We start from the raw sequence: 14,312 nt of genomic DNA, 5'->3' as shown, positions 1-14,312 counted from the left end.
ACTATGGAACTATGGAACTAGGGAACTATGGAACTATGAAACTAGGGAACTATGTAACTGTAGAACTGTGGAACTATGGAACTAGGGAACTATGGAACTATGTAAGTAGGGATCTATGTAACTATGTAACTAGGGAACTAGGGAACTATGGAACTAGGGAACTATGTAACTGTGGAACTATGGAACTCTATGGAACTAGGGAACTTTGGAACTAGGGAACTATGTAACTGGGGAACTATGTAACTAGGGAACTATGGAACTGGGGAACTATGGAACTGGGGAACTATGGAACTGGGGAACTATGGAACTAGGGAACTATGGAACTGTGGAACTATGTAACTATGTAACTAGGGAACTATGGAACTAGGGAACAATGGAACTATGTAACTGGGGAACTATGGAACTATATGGAACTATGGAACTAGGGAACTATGTAACTATATAAAACTATGGAACTATGTAAAACTATGGAACTATGGAACTATGGAACTAGGGAACTATATGGAACTATGTAACTAGGGAATTATGTAACTAGGGAACTAAGGAACTATGAAACAGGGGAACTATGTAACTAGGGAACTAAGGAACTATGAAACAGGGGAACTGTGGAACTATGAAACTGTGGAACTATGGAACTAGGGAACTATATGGAACTATGTAACTGGGGAACTAGGGAACTATGGAACTATGTAACTGGGGAACTATGGAACTGGGGAACTAGGGAACTATGGAACTATATGGAACTAGGGAACTATGGAACTATATGGAACTAGGGAACTATGGAACTAGGGAACAATGGATATATGGAACTATGTAACTGGGGAACTGTGGAACTATGGAACTATATGGAACTATGGAACTGGGGAACTATGGAACTATATGGAACTATGTAACTGGGGAACTATGGAACTGGGGAACTATGGAACTAGGGAACTATGGAACTAGGGAACTAGGGAACTATATGGAACTATGTAACTGGGGAACTATGTAACTGTAGAACTGTGGAACTATGGAACTAGGGAACTATGGAACTATGTAAGTAGGGAACTATGTAACTATGTAACTAGGGAACTAGGGAACTATGGAACTAGGGAACTATGTAACTGTGGAACTATGGAACTCTATGGAACTAGGGAACTTTGGAACTAGGGAACTATGTAACTAGGGAACTATGTAACTAGGGAACTATGGAACTGGGGATCTATGGAACTGGGGAACTATGGAACTGGGGAACTATGGAACTAGGGAACTATGGAACTGTGGAACTATGTAACTATGTAACTAGGGAACTATGGAACTAGGGAACAATGGAACTATGTAACTGGGGAACTATGGAACTATATGGAACTATGGAACTAGGGAACTATGTAACTAGGGAACTATGTAAAACTATGGAACTATGGAACTAGGGAATATGTTATTGTTAATGTTTGAATTGTATTTGTTGTATTTGTTGGACAATGGGAAGCCAGTGGAGGGATTGGTAGGGAGGGGTGGAGGACACTGAATGGAGGTCAGTGGAGGGATTGGCAGAGAGAGATGGAGGACACTGTGTGAAGGCCAGTGCAGGGATTGGCAGAGAGGGGTGGAGGACACTGAATGGAGGCCAGTGGAGGGATTGGCAGAGGGGGGTGGGGGACGCTGAATGGAGGCCAGTGGAGGGATTGGCAGAGGGGGGTGGGGGGACATGAATGGAGTAGTGACTATTGGTTGGGATGAGTACGGAGTAGTGGCCATTGGTTGGGATGAGTACGGAGTAGAGACCATTGGTTGGGATGAGTACAGAGTAGTGGCCATTGGTTGAGAGGAGTACGGAGTAGTGGCCATTGGTTGGGATGAGTACGGAGTAGTGCCCGTTAGTTGGGATGAGTACGGAGTTGTGGCCGTTGGTTGGGATGAGTACGGAGTAGTGGCCGTTGGTTGGGATGAGTACGGAGTAGTGGCCATTGATTGGGATGAGTACGGAGTAGTGGCCGTTGATTGGGATGAGTACGGAGTAGTGGCCGTTGGTTGGGATGAGTACGGAGTAGTGTCCATCGGTCGGGATGAGTACGGAGTAGTGTCCATCGGTCGGGATGAGTACGGAGTAGTGACCATTGGTTGGGATGAGTACGGAGAAGTGGCCATTAGTCGGGATGAGTACGGAGTAGTGGCCGTTGGTTGGGATTAGAGATGAGCGAAGAAATGAAAAATTCGATTCGACTGATTCGGCGAATTCGTGGACAATATTCGATTCGAGTCGAATAAATTCGCTGTGAATTTAACTTAAAAAAGGGTGTTTCTAGGCTTCAGAGAGACTTAATATTAGTGCAGAACACTGTACCTTTAATGTAAATGCCCTTGGAGTCTGCTGGGGAAGAGAAATAATACTGTCTGTCAGTATGACATGCAGATGAGTGCCGTCGATCTTAGAATCACTGCACACTTCACTCCTTTGGCCAGTCACGGGGCCAAAACCAGTGTTTGGAGCCACAGTGTGGCGGTGGAGGCAGCAGCAATGGGAGGCCATACAGCAACCTATGACAAAATGGAAACCAGCAGGAGCGTGAGGAGACCTGAAAGTGGCACATGGCAGAGTGGGAGCAATGGGAGGCGGTACAGGGACCCAGGTCACACTGTGGGCCCAGCAGCAGCGTGACCAGGCGGTACGGGGGCCCATGGCCGATATGGGGCTTGGTGGCACCTATGGAAGGCCTGTAATCTGCCAGCAACCTATGACAAAATGGACAACCGCAGGAGTGTGAGGAGATTTCAAAGTGGCACATGGCAGAGTGGAAGCAATGGGAGGCCGTACAGGGACCCAGGTCACACTGTGGGACCAGCATCAGCGTGAACAGGCGGTACGGGGGCCCATGGCCGATTTGACCTCATTCATCCCATAGTCCTGCCGACTCACGAATAGCGTGGCCTCCTCAAAGGGCCTGAGCAAGCGGCAGGTGTCACACATGAGCTGACAATGGCTGACATCTAAGTTACACAGGGAGTACCTTTATCCGCTTTTAACATCAGGAAATCTGTGATGGCCTTTAGCTGTTCGTAAAGGCGGTCTAACATATGTAGGGTTGAATTACACCTTGTTGCAACGTCACAGCATGAGGAGTCGGTACGGGGGCCCATGGCAGATTACATGTCTGGCAGCAGCAATGGGAGGCCCGTAATCTGCCAGCACCCTATGTCAAAAAATTTAACACACCAGCAGTGTGAAGGAGACCTGAAAGTGGCACATGGCAGAGTGTGGCGATGGAGACAGCAGCAATGGGAGGCCGTACAGGGACCCATGAGAGACTCTAGACTTGGCAGCAGCATGAGGAGGCGGTTTATAGGGGCCCATGGCAGATTAGGGGCCTGGCAGCAGCTATGTGAGGCCCGTAATCTGCCTGCACCCTATGTCAAAAAATTTAGCACACCAGCAGTGTGAAGAGACCTGAAAGTGGCACATGGCAGCAGAGTGTGGCGATGGAGACAGCAGCAATGGGAGGCCGTACAGGGACCCATGAGAGACTCTGGACCTAGCAGCAGCATGAGGAGGCGGTATATAGGGGCCTATGGCAGATTAGGGGCCTGGCAGCAGCTATAGGAGGCCCGTAATCTGCCAGCACCCTATGTCAAAAAATTAAACACACCAGCAGTGTGAGGAGACCTGAAAGTGGCACATGTTTGAGGCATGATTCATGGCGGATTTAGTCAGTTGTGTCAGGAACTGGTGGTTTGAAATCCAGACTAATCCACGCCTGATTCATTTTCACAAACGTGAGTCTCTCCACACTTTGGGTGGACAGTCGTGTCCTCCGCGGAGTTACAATACCTCCTGCCGCACTAAACACGCGCTCCGATGCCACGCTACTGGCCGGGCATGACAGCCTTTCAAGGGCAAATTCAGCTAGTTGGGGCCAAAGGTCAAGTTTCGTTGCCCAGTAGTCAAGGGGATTGTCTACCTCGGTTGGCAGGGTGCTGTCCAAGTAGGCCCAAGCCTGTTGTTTGAGCTCCTGCTCCAGGTCCACCTGATGCTGCTGCTGCTGCTGCGGCTGGTTAGTAGTTTCCTCACTGCGCTGGTGAAGAAAGCTACTCATCATCGACTGCAGACTGAGGCAGCCACTGCTGGTGGAGCTGCCACTGCTCCTACCACCCCACCCCTCCCCTGCTGCCATGCCAGCGGAACACGAGCGCACAGGGCCCACAGTGTCTGAGGATGGACGTTGGCGCACAAAGGCAGAGACCAACTGACTACATAGGTGGTTTTTATAGTACGTAATTTTGGCCTCCCTCTCAGCAGGTGTGAAAAAGGCCACCATTTTGGACCGGTAGCGAGGGTCCAACAAGGTGGACAGCCAAAAGTCATCCCTCTGTCTGATGGTTATTATTCGGCTGTCGCTACGCAAGCAACCGAGCATGCTATGGGCCATTTGTGCCAAGGAATGCGAGGGACTCCCTGCCTCCATCTCCACAGCATACTGCCACGGTGCGTCTGGGTCCTCTGTCTCCTCCTCCTCCTCTACCAGATGCTCCTGCTCCTCCACTCCTGTCCGCTGAGTGGAAAAACCACCCATTTCACTCAATAATTCCTGAGCACCAATGTCCTCCTCTACCTCCTCCTCTTCTTCCTGTCCTGCCCCCACAGGGGTCATGTGGCGTTGAGATCTGTGCGCCACGTCTACCGCACCCTGACCAGCCATTGTTAACAGCATTTGTTCCAGGACGTGCAACAGAGGAATGACGTCGTTCATCCCATAGTCCTGCCGACTCACGAATAGCGTGGCCTCCTCAAAGGGCCTGAGCAAGCGGCAGGTGTCACGCATGAGCTGCCAATGGCTGACATCGAAGATACACAGGGGAGTACCTTTATCCGCTTGTAACATCAGGAAATCGGTGATGGCCTTTCGCTGCTCGTAAAGGCGGTCTAACATGTGTAGGGTTGAATTCCACCTTGTTGCAACGTCGCAGATCAGGCGATGATGTGGAATTCCGTTCTGCCGCTGCAGCTCAATGAGGGTGTTCTTTGCGGTGTAGGAATGGCTGAAATGCATGCACAGTTTACGTGACATTTTAAGGATGTCTTGCAGTGGGATGGTGGATTTTAGGAACCGCTTGACAACCAGATTGAACACGTGAGCCATGCATGGCGCATGGCACAACCTTCCTTGACGCAGAGCAGACACCATGTTCTTTCCGTTGTCAGTCAACATGGTTCCGATTTTTAGTTTGCGCGGAGACAGCCATCTGTCGATTTCTCTGTTCATTACACTCAGAAGTTCCTCCCCTGTGTGACTACGTTCGCCAAGGCATACCAGGTGCAGCACAGCGTGACACCGTTGCGCCCTGCACATGTGATATGCCGGTCGGGTAATGGGACTTGGCACGGGGGTGGCGGCTGAGGACACGGCGGAAAAAGAGGTGGTAGAGGCGGACATGCTTGCTGGACCAAGGACGTGCAAACGTGGAGGCAAAAGCGTCGTGACCTGTCCAAGTTGCTGGTGCGGCTGTGCCGGCACCACGTTCACCCAGTGGGCCGTAAATGACATGTACTGTCCCTGACCGTAGTTACAGCTCCACACGTCGGCGCTGCCGTGCACTTTGGCAGAGACCGACATGCTCAAAGACTGGCCCACCATCTCTTCTACATGTGAATGCAGGGCTGGCACTGCCTTTTGGGCAAAGAAATGACGGCTTGGCACTCTCCACCGCGGCGCGGCACAAGCCATCATTTCTCGGAAAGGTGCTGAGTCCACCAGTTGGAAAGGGAGGGACTGCAGCACCAGCAACTTGGACAGGAGGACGTTCAGCTTTTGCACCGTCGGGTGCGTGCTCGCAAACTGTTGTCTCTTGGATACGGATTCCAAGAAAGACTGTTGACGGAATCCGAGAAGAGGAGTAGCAGGAGAAGGAGCATCTGAACGAGCGGAAGATGCCAACGAGCGACAACTCCCCTCAGCAGAGGTGTTGGAGCCTTGACTGGCTGATAGAGGGCGATTGACGACGTCGGGTGACGGAGCAAGTAACGGAGCGGGTGATGGAGCGGGGGCTGGGGCGGGCAGAACCGCCGTATCTTTATCACGGTTTTCCCAGGCCACCGAATGGTGACGCTGCATATGCTGACGCAACGCTGTAGTCCCAACATGGGCCCCCTGGCCACGCTTGCATTTCTGGCCACATAGTCGACATACGGCTACGTTTACTTCCTCGGGCGGCTTGAGGAAAAATTGCCACACCACCGAGTAGGAAACTTTGCCCCCGCTACTCTTCACTGGCTGACTGCTACTTCCTCCGTGCACACCGGCACCACTACTGGCCGTGGTGGTAGGCTGCAGTGGAGCTGGTGCTCTACTCCGTGGACGTTTGGCTCCACTGACACTGATGCGACCCTGCTGCTGTCTCCTGGGCAACCCACCGACTGTTTTGCTCGCTGCCAAGCTGCCACCCTCTTCTCCTGATGATGCGGAAGAAATTGCCTGATGACGACGAGGCTGCCAAGTGCGATCAACCTCCTCATCATCAAGTAGGGTCTCCGCCTCACTACTAGCCCCCTCGGCTGCGTCTGGGTCAGGAGACAGACCTGTCTCTAGACCGGCTACCGAGCCACTCTCCTCGCCAGTACTTGTTCGCTTGGCTGCTGAAAAGGCCGATGTCTCCCCCCGTTCCTGACCGCCCTCTGTTAGCTCTTCCTCACTGTACAGTGGGGCTGAGCCCACAGCATGCGATACTTCGCTTGGTGAGGGAACAGCAAAGGACAGGGGCAGGTAGAGGACACGTGATTTCAGTGGGCTTGCTCCCGGGCCATGCCAACTAACGGTTGTGTCTGACGTACCCACCGACCGTTGGCTGTAGGTGTCAGAGGTGACCTGGGAAGAGGAAGACGACCGAGCCAACCAATCAATGACGGCAGGGTTGTCGGTGGAGACACGACCGCTGGATGACACCGGGAGCACTGGCCTCTGGCTGCGAATACTGCTGCCTCGACCCCTTCCTCTGCTGCCACGTCTGCTCGCTCCTAAAACATTGCCTCCTCTGCCACTCCTCTGCATGTTGTCTGACATACTATTTAATTCAACGATTAGGTGTCCCTGAGTAACAATTCTCTGGCACTCAGTAACAATTCTGTCTGTCCCTGAGTATGAATTCTGTGGCCCTGAGTAACAATTCTGTGTCTGTGCGAGTAACAATTCTGTGTCTGTGCGAGTAACAATTCTGTGTCTGTGCAAGTAACAATTTTGTGTCTGTGCGAGTAACAATTCTCTGGCACTCAGTAACAATTCTGTCTGTCCCTGAGTAACAATTCTCTGGCACTCAGTAACAATTCTGTCTGTCCCTGAGTAACAATTCTCTGGCACTCAGTAACAATTCTGTCTGTCCCTGAGTATGAATTCTGTGGCCCTGAGTAACAATTCTGTGTCTGTGCGAGTAACAATTCTGTGTCTGTGCAAGTAACAATTTTGTGTCTGTGCGAGTAACAATTCTCTGGCACTCAGTAACAATTCTGTCTGTCCCTGAGTAACAATTCTCTGGCACTCAGTAACAATTCTGTCTGTCCCTGAGTAACAATTCTCTGGCACTCAGTAACAATTCTGTCTGTCCCTGAGTAACAATTCTCTGGCACTCAGTAACAATTCTGTGTCTGTGCGAGTAACAATTCTGTGTCTGTGCAAGTAACAATTTTGTGTCTGTGCGAGTAACAATTCTCTGGCACTCAGTAACAATTCTGTCTGTCCCTGAGTAACAATTCTCTGGCACTCAGTAACAATTCTGTCTGTCCCTGAGTAACAATTCTCTGGCACTCAGTAACAATTCTGTCTGTCCCTGAGTAACAATTCTCTGGCACTCAGTAACAATTCTGTGTCTGTGCGAGTAACAATTCTGTGTCTGTGCAAGTAACAATTTTGTGTCTGTGCGAGTAACAATTCTCTGGCACTCAGTAACAATTCTGTCTGTCCCTGAGTAACAATTCTCTGGCACTCAGTAACAATTCTGTCTGTCCCTGAGTAACAATTCTCTGGCACTCAGTAACAATTCTGTCTGTCCCTGAGTATGAATTCTGTGGCCCTGAGTAACAATTCTGTGTCTGTGCGAGTAACAATTCTGTGTCTGTGCAAGTAACAATTTTGTGTCTGTGCGAGTAACAATTCTCTGGCACTCAGTAACAATTCTGTCTGTCCCTGAGTAACAATTCTCTGGCACTCAGTAACAATTCTGTCTGTCCCTGAGTAACAATTCTCTGGCACTCAGTAACAATTCTGTCTGTCCCTGAGTAACAATTCTCTGGCACTCAGTAACAATTCTGTCTGTCCCTGAGTAACAATTCTCTGGCACTCAGTAACAATTCTGTGTCTGTGCGAGTAACAATTCTGTGTCTGTGCAAGTAACAATTTTGTGTCTGTGCGAGTAACAATTCTCTGGCACTCAGTAACAATTCTGTCTGTCCCTGAGTAACAATTCTCTGGCACTCAGTAACAATTCTGTCTGTCCCTGAGTATGAATTCTGTGGCCCTGAGTAACAATTCTGTGTCTGTGCAAGTAACAATTCTGTGTCTGTGCGAGTAACAATTCTGTGTCTGTGCAAGTAACAATTCTGTGTCTGTCCCTGAGTAACAATTCTGTCTGTCCCTGAGAATGAATTCTGTGGCCCTGAGTAAGAATTCTCTGGCACTCAGTAACAATTCTGTCTGTCCCTGAGTAACAATTCTCTGGCACTCAGTAACAATTCTGTCTGTCCCTGAGTAAAAATTCTGTGGCCCTAATAACGTTTCTGTGGCCCTAAGTAACAATTCTCTGGCACTGAGTGAAAATTCTGTCTGTCCCTGAGTATGAATTCTGTGGCCCTAACTAGCGTTTCTTTGTCCCTAAATAACGATTCTGTGGCCCTCATTAACAAGTCTGTGTCCGTGAGTAATGGTTCTCTGTCCCTAAGTAACTTCTCTCTGTCCCCAATTCTCGTTTCTGTGGCCCTAACTCTGTCCCTGTCCCTAGTACAGAGCGGTCTGCCTCTGTTCAATGACTGCAGGCAAATGAAGATTTCCAAAATGGCCGCTATATATACCTCGACCATTACACAGTGCTGGCTGGCTGGCTGCTGATTGGCTGATGCGATCACATGTCGTTGAGGAATGCATTATGGGGCAGCGCGCCTTGTCTGCGCGCCTTCCCCGACATCCCCGCTCCGTCGCCGCACATGTCAGCCGCCATTTTCGGAAAAATTTCGATTCGCGCGTCCGAATTAGGCTGTTTTTCGGATTCGGCACGAATCGAAATTTTTCCGATATTCGACTCGAATTCCACTTCGGATACTTCGATTCGCTCATCTCTAGTTGGGATGAGTACGGAGTAGTGGCCATTGGTTGGGATGAGTACAGAGTAGTGGCCATTAGTTGGGAGGAGTACGGAGTAGTGGCCATTGGTTGGGAGGAGTATGGAGTAGTGACCGTTGGTTGGGATGAGTACGGAGTAGTGACCATTGGTTGGAATGAGTACGGAGTAGTGACCATTGGTTGGGAGGAGTACGGAGTAGTGGCCATTGGTTGGGATGAGTACGGAGTAGTGGCCATTGGTTGGGTTAAGTATGGAGTAGTGGCCATCGGTTGGGATGAGTACGGAGTAGTGGCCGTTGGTTGGGAGGAGTACGGAGTAGTGGCCATTGGTTGGGATGAGTACGGAGTAGTGACCATTGGTTGGGATGAGTACGGAGTAGTGGCCATCGGTTGGGAGGAGTACGGAGTAGTGGCCATTGGTTGGGAGGAGTATGGAGTAGTGACCGTTGGTTGGGAGGAGTACGGAGTAGTGACCATTGGTTGGGAGGAGTACGGAGTAGTGGCCATTGGTTGGGAGGAGTATGGAGTAGTGACCGTTGGTTGGGATGAGTACGGAGTAGTGACCATTGGTTGGGATGAGTACGGAGTAGTGACCATTGGTTGGAATGAGTACGGAGTAGTGACCATTGGTTGGGAGGAGTACGGAGTAGTGGCCATTGGTTGGGATGAGTACGGAGTAGTGGCCATTGGTTGGGTTAAGTATGGAGTAGTGGCCATCGGTTGGGATGAGTACGGAGTAGTGGCCGTTGGTTGGGAGGAGTACGGAGTAGTGGCCATTGGTTGGGATGAGTACGGAGTAGTGACCATTGGTTGGGATGAGTACGGAGTAGTGACCATTGGTTGGGATGAGTACGGAGTAGTGGCCATCGGTTGGGAGGAGTACGGAGTAGTGGCCATTGGTTGGGAGGAGTATGGAGTAGTGACCGTTGGTTGGGAGGAGTACGGAGTAGTGACCATTGGTTGGGAGGAGTACGGAGTAGTGACCATTGGTTGGGATGAGTACGGAGTAGTGACCATTGGTTGGGATGAGTACGGAGTAGTGGCCATTGGTTGGGATGAGTACGGAGTAGTGGCCATTGGTTGGGTTAAGTATGGAGTAGTGGCCATCGGTTGGGATGAGTACGGAGTAGTGGCCGTTGGTTGGGAGGAGTACGGAGTAGTGGCCATTGGTTGGGATGAGTATGGAGTAGTGGCCATTGGTTGGGATGTGTACGGAATAGTGGCCATTGGTTGGGATGAGTATGGAATAGTGGCCATTGGTTGGGATGAGTATGGAATAGTGGCCATTGGTCGGGATGAGTACGGAGTAGTGGCCGTTGGTTGGGATGAGTACGGAGTAGTGGCCATTGGTTGGGATGAGTACAGAGTAGTGGCCGTTGGTTGGGAGGAGTACGGAGTAGTGTCCATTGGTTGGGAGGAGTACGGAGTAGTGGCCATTGGTTGGGAGGAGTACAGAGTAGTGACCGTTGGTTGGGATGAGTACGGAGTAGTGACCATTGGTTGGGATGAGTACGGAGTAGTGGCCATCGGTTGGGTTAAGTACGGAGTAGTGGCCATCGATTGGGATGAGTACGGAGTAGTGGCCATTGGTTGGGAGGAGTACAGAGTAGTGACCGTTGGTTGGGATGAGTACGGAGTAGTGACCATTGGTTGGGATGAGTACGGAGTAGTGGCCATCGGTTGGGTTAAGTACGGAGTAGTGGCCATCGGTTGGGATGAGTACAGAGTAGTGGCCATTGGTTGGGATGAGTACGGAGTAGTGACCATTGGTTGGGATGAGTACGGAGTAGTGACCATTGGTTGGGATGAGTACGGAGTAGTGGCCATCGGTTGGGTTAAGTACGGAGTAGTGGCCATCGGTTGGGATGAGTACGGAGTAGTGGCCATTGGTTGGGATGAGTACGGAGTAGTGACCATTGGTTGGGATGAGTACGGAGTAGTGGCCATTGGTTGGGATGTGTACGGAATAGTGGCCATTGGTTGGGATGAGTATGGAGTAGTGGCCATTGGTTGGGGTATCTATGATATGTACTCTGTCTGATAATAATACTGTATTATCACCTCTATATTATGTTCTTACATACCTCTGCCTGGACAGAGAAGAGCCCACAAGAGGAGGACACGGAGGGCGCACATTGCTGTGGTCATCATATTGGGTCTGTGTGAGAAAAGAGAAATTGCAGATAAAATAAGGAAGATGAATTTGACATTCAGATTTGGCATTTCCTCATTTCCCAGAATTGTAGGCCGTGTGAGAACTCACCATCAGCTCAATGCCTGGTAACACTTGCTGTACCCAGAACTGACAGTTCCGTATTCTGGAGATGCCACCTGTCCATACTATCTCTTGGGAGACCATTGTTTGGATCTCTGTGATGAACGTCTGGGTCCTCACACCTGATATGCCCATTATAAGAAGTTTTGACAATTCTTGGTGGAGTATTTTATGTTGTATTGGAGATACTACAACATAAGAAATGGGACTACCCCGAGGCCGAAACATCCAGACTCCCATAAGGAAAGGAACAGTCTTGGGAACTACAGAATGGAGATCTGACAGAGATGACAATTTCCCCAATTCAGGATAATGCTGTCCTCTCAACCTTCAAGGAAAGGATACACCACTCATATCCAGCATGTCCACACAGAGCTGGCAGCTAAACCAATGCTGACTGTGCACCCACACAAACCATAATGCCTCATCTTCACCACCATGACTAGAACCTCAAAAAAGCATGAGCCATCTAGCATCTTCACCACCACCTCCACCTCATCTTCACCACCATGACTAGAACCTCAACAAAGCATGAGCCATCTAGCATCTTCACCACCACCTCCACCTCATCTTCACCACCATGACTAGAACCTCAACAAAGGGTGAGCCATCTAGCATCTTCTTCACCACCACCATCTCATCTCCCCCACCCTGACTAACAACTCAACAAACAAGGGGTGAGCCATCTATCATCTTCTCACCACACCATGGCTAACAACTCAACAAACAAGAGGTAAGCCATCTATCATCTTCTTCATCACCACCATGACTAAGAACTGTACAAACAAAGGGGGGGGGACATCTAGCATCTTCACCACCACCACGACTAACAACTCAACTAGTACATGGGGACATTCCCACCAACCCATCTACAACCGAACATCCGACCGACCAGACCGGGAACTGATAGTACGTGGGGACATTCCCACCAACCCATCTACAACCGAACATCCGACCGACCAGACCGGGAACTGATAGTACATGGGGACACTACCACCAATCATCTACAACCGAACATCCGACCGACCAGACCGGGAACTGATAGTACGTGGGGACATTCCCACCAACCCATCTACAACCGTACATCCGACCGACCAGACTGAGAATTGATAGTACATGGGGACATTCCCACCAACCCATCTACAACCGTACATCTGACCGACCAGACCGGGAACTGATAGTATGTGGGGACATTCCCACCAACCCATCTACAACCGTACATCCGACCGACCAGACCGGGAACTGATAGTATGTGGGGACATTCCCACCAACCCATCTACAACCGTACATCTGACCGACCATACTGGGAACTGATAGTAGATGGGGACATTCCCACCAACCCATCTACAACCGTACATCTGACCGACCAGACCGGGAATTGATAGTACATGGGGACATTCCCACCAACCCATCTACAACCGTACATCTGACCGACCAGACCGGGAACTGATAGTACATGGGGACATTCCCACCAACCCATCTACAACCGTACATCCGACCGACCATACTGGGAACTGATAGTAGATGGGGACATTCCCACCAACCCATCTACAACCGTACATCTGACCGACCAGACCGGGAACTGATAGTACATGGGGACATTACCACCAACCCATCTACAACCGTACATCCGACCGACCAGACTGGGAATTGATAGTACGTGGGGACATTCCCACCAACCCATCTACAACCGTACATCTGACCGACCAGACCGGGAACTGATAGTACATGGGGACATTACCACCAACCCATCTACAACCGTACATCTGACCGACCAGACCGGGAACTGATAGTACGTGGGGACATTCCCACCAACCCATCTACAACCGTACATCCGACCGACCAGACCGGGAACTGATAGTACGTGGGGACATTCCCACCAACCCATCTACAACCGTACATCTGACCGACCAGACCGGGAACTGATAGTACGTGGGGACATTCCCACCAACCCGTCTACAACCATACATCCGACCGACCAGACCGGGAACTGATAGTACGTGGGGACATTCCCACCAACCCGTCTACAACCATACATCCGACCGACCAGACCGGAAACTGATAGTACATGGGGACATTACCACAAGACGAGATGGCAATGTATGAGGAGCAACAGCATGCGGAGACATGGCGGATCTCTGCCACTAATTCATCTACAGAAGGGACGTGGGACCTTCCATAAGTCTGCCTCCACACAGATATCTGCATATAAAATACACACAGATTTGATTGGGCAACTCTTTCATCCATTTTTTTTAGGAACCCCCAAAATCTTTCAGTTTGGGCCTTGTAGAGACACATCAGCCGAGACAGTGCTGGGATGAGCTCCTCTTTGGTGGTGACACTCTACAGTGTGATATCATCTGGTGTCACTCCATACAGGGGGGGGGGGGGGTGCAGCAGGTATTCCAGATCTGGTTCGAGCTCTGAGACCCCTGTGAGACAAACATAGCCTCTCTGTCTTCTCGCAGGTCCTCAAATGTAGGTTCTCCTTCATCGCCAAACACAAAATGATCTATAAGGCTCTCCCACAGCAATCCAAGGCCACCAAAGTCCTATCCCTCTGGAGAGCATTGTGTTGTCACCCATAAATATTTTTGCTCTGCATACCATTGCACAGCCCGACATCGGTTGTCCAGCTCTATCTTCTGCTGGACCAGCCAGTCCAACTCAGTCACCCATTGCTCCTGGGGTCGCTCCCCGAGGAATGGCATCCGTAACATCCGATGGTCCCTGGCCCG

General features: G+C 50.3%; 1 protein-coding gene across 1 annotated transcript in view; it reads right to left on the bottom strand.

Annotated features, from left to right (window-relative positions):
* Positions 1–11,448, bottom strand: part of LOC149428278 (cell adhesion molecule CEACAM1-like) — a 104,854-nt gene extending 93,406 nt beyond the window's left edge. Inside the window, exon 1 of the mRNA XM_089667551.1 lies at positions 11,381–11,448. Within this exon, the coding sequence (XP_089523677.1) occupies positions 11,381–11,447 (67 nt within the window). The 5' untranslated portion in view covers position 11,448. The remainder of the gene's footprint in view (positions 1–11,380) is intronic.
* Between the last annotated feature and the right edge of the window lie 2,864 nt (positions 11,449–14,312).

Source organism: Staurois parvus, unplaced genomic scaffold, assembly GCF_062004578.1.
Source record: "Staurois parvus isolate SC_StPar_1 unplaced genomic scaffold, SC_StPar_1.0 ptg003364l, whole genome shotgun sequence".
NCBI classification, from domain to species: domain Eukaryota; kingdom Metazoa; phylum Chordata; class Amphibia; order Anura; family Ranidae; genus Staurois; species Staurois parvus.
This window is presented reverse-complemented; position numbering and strand designations above follow the sequence as displayed.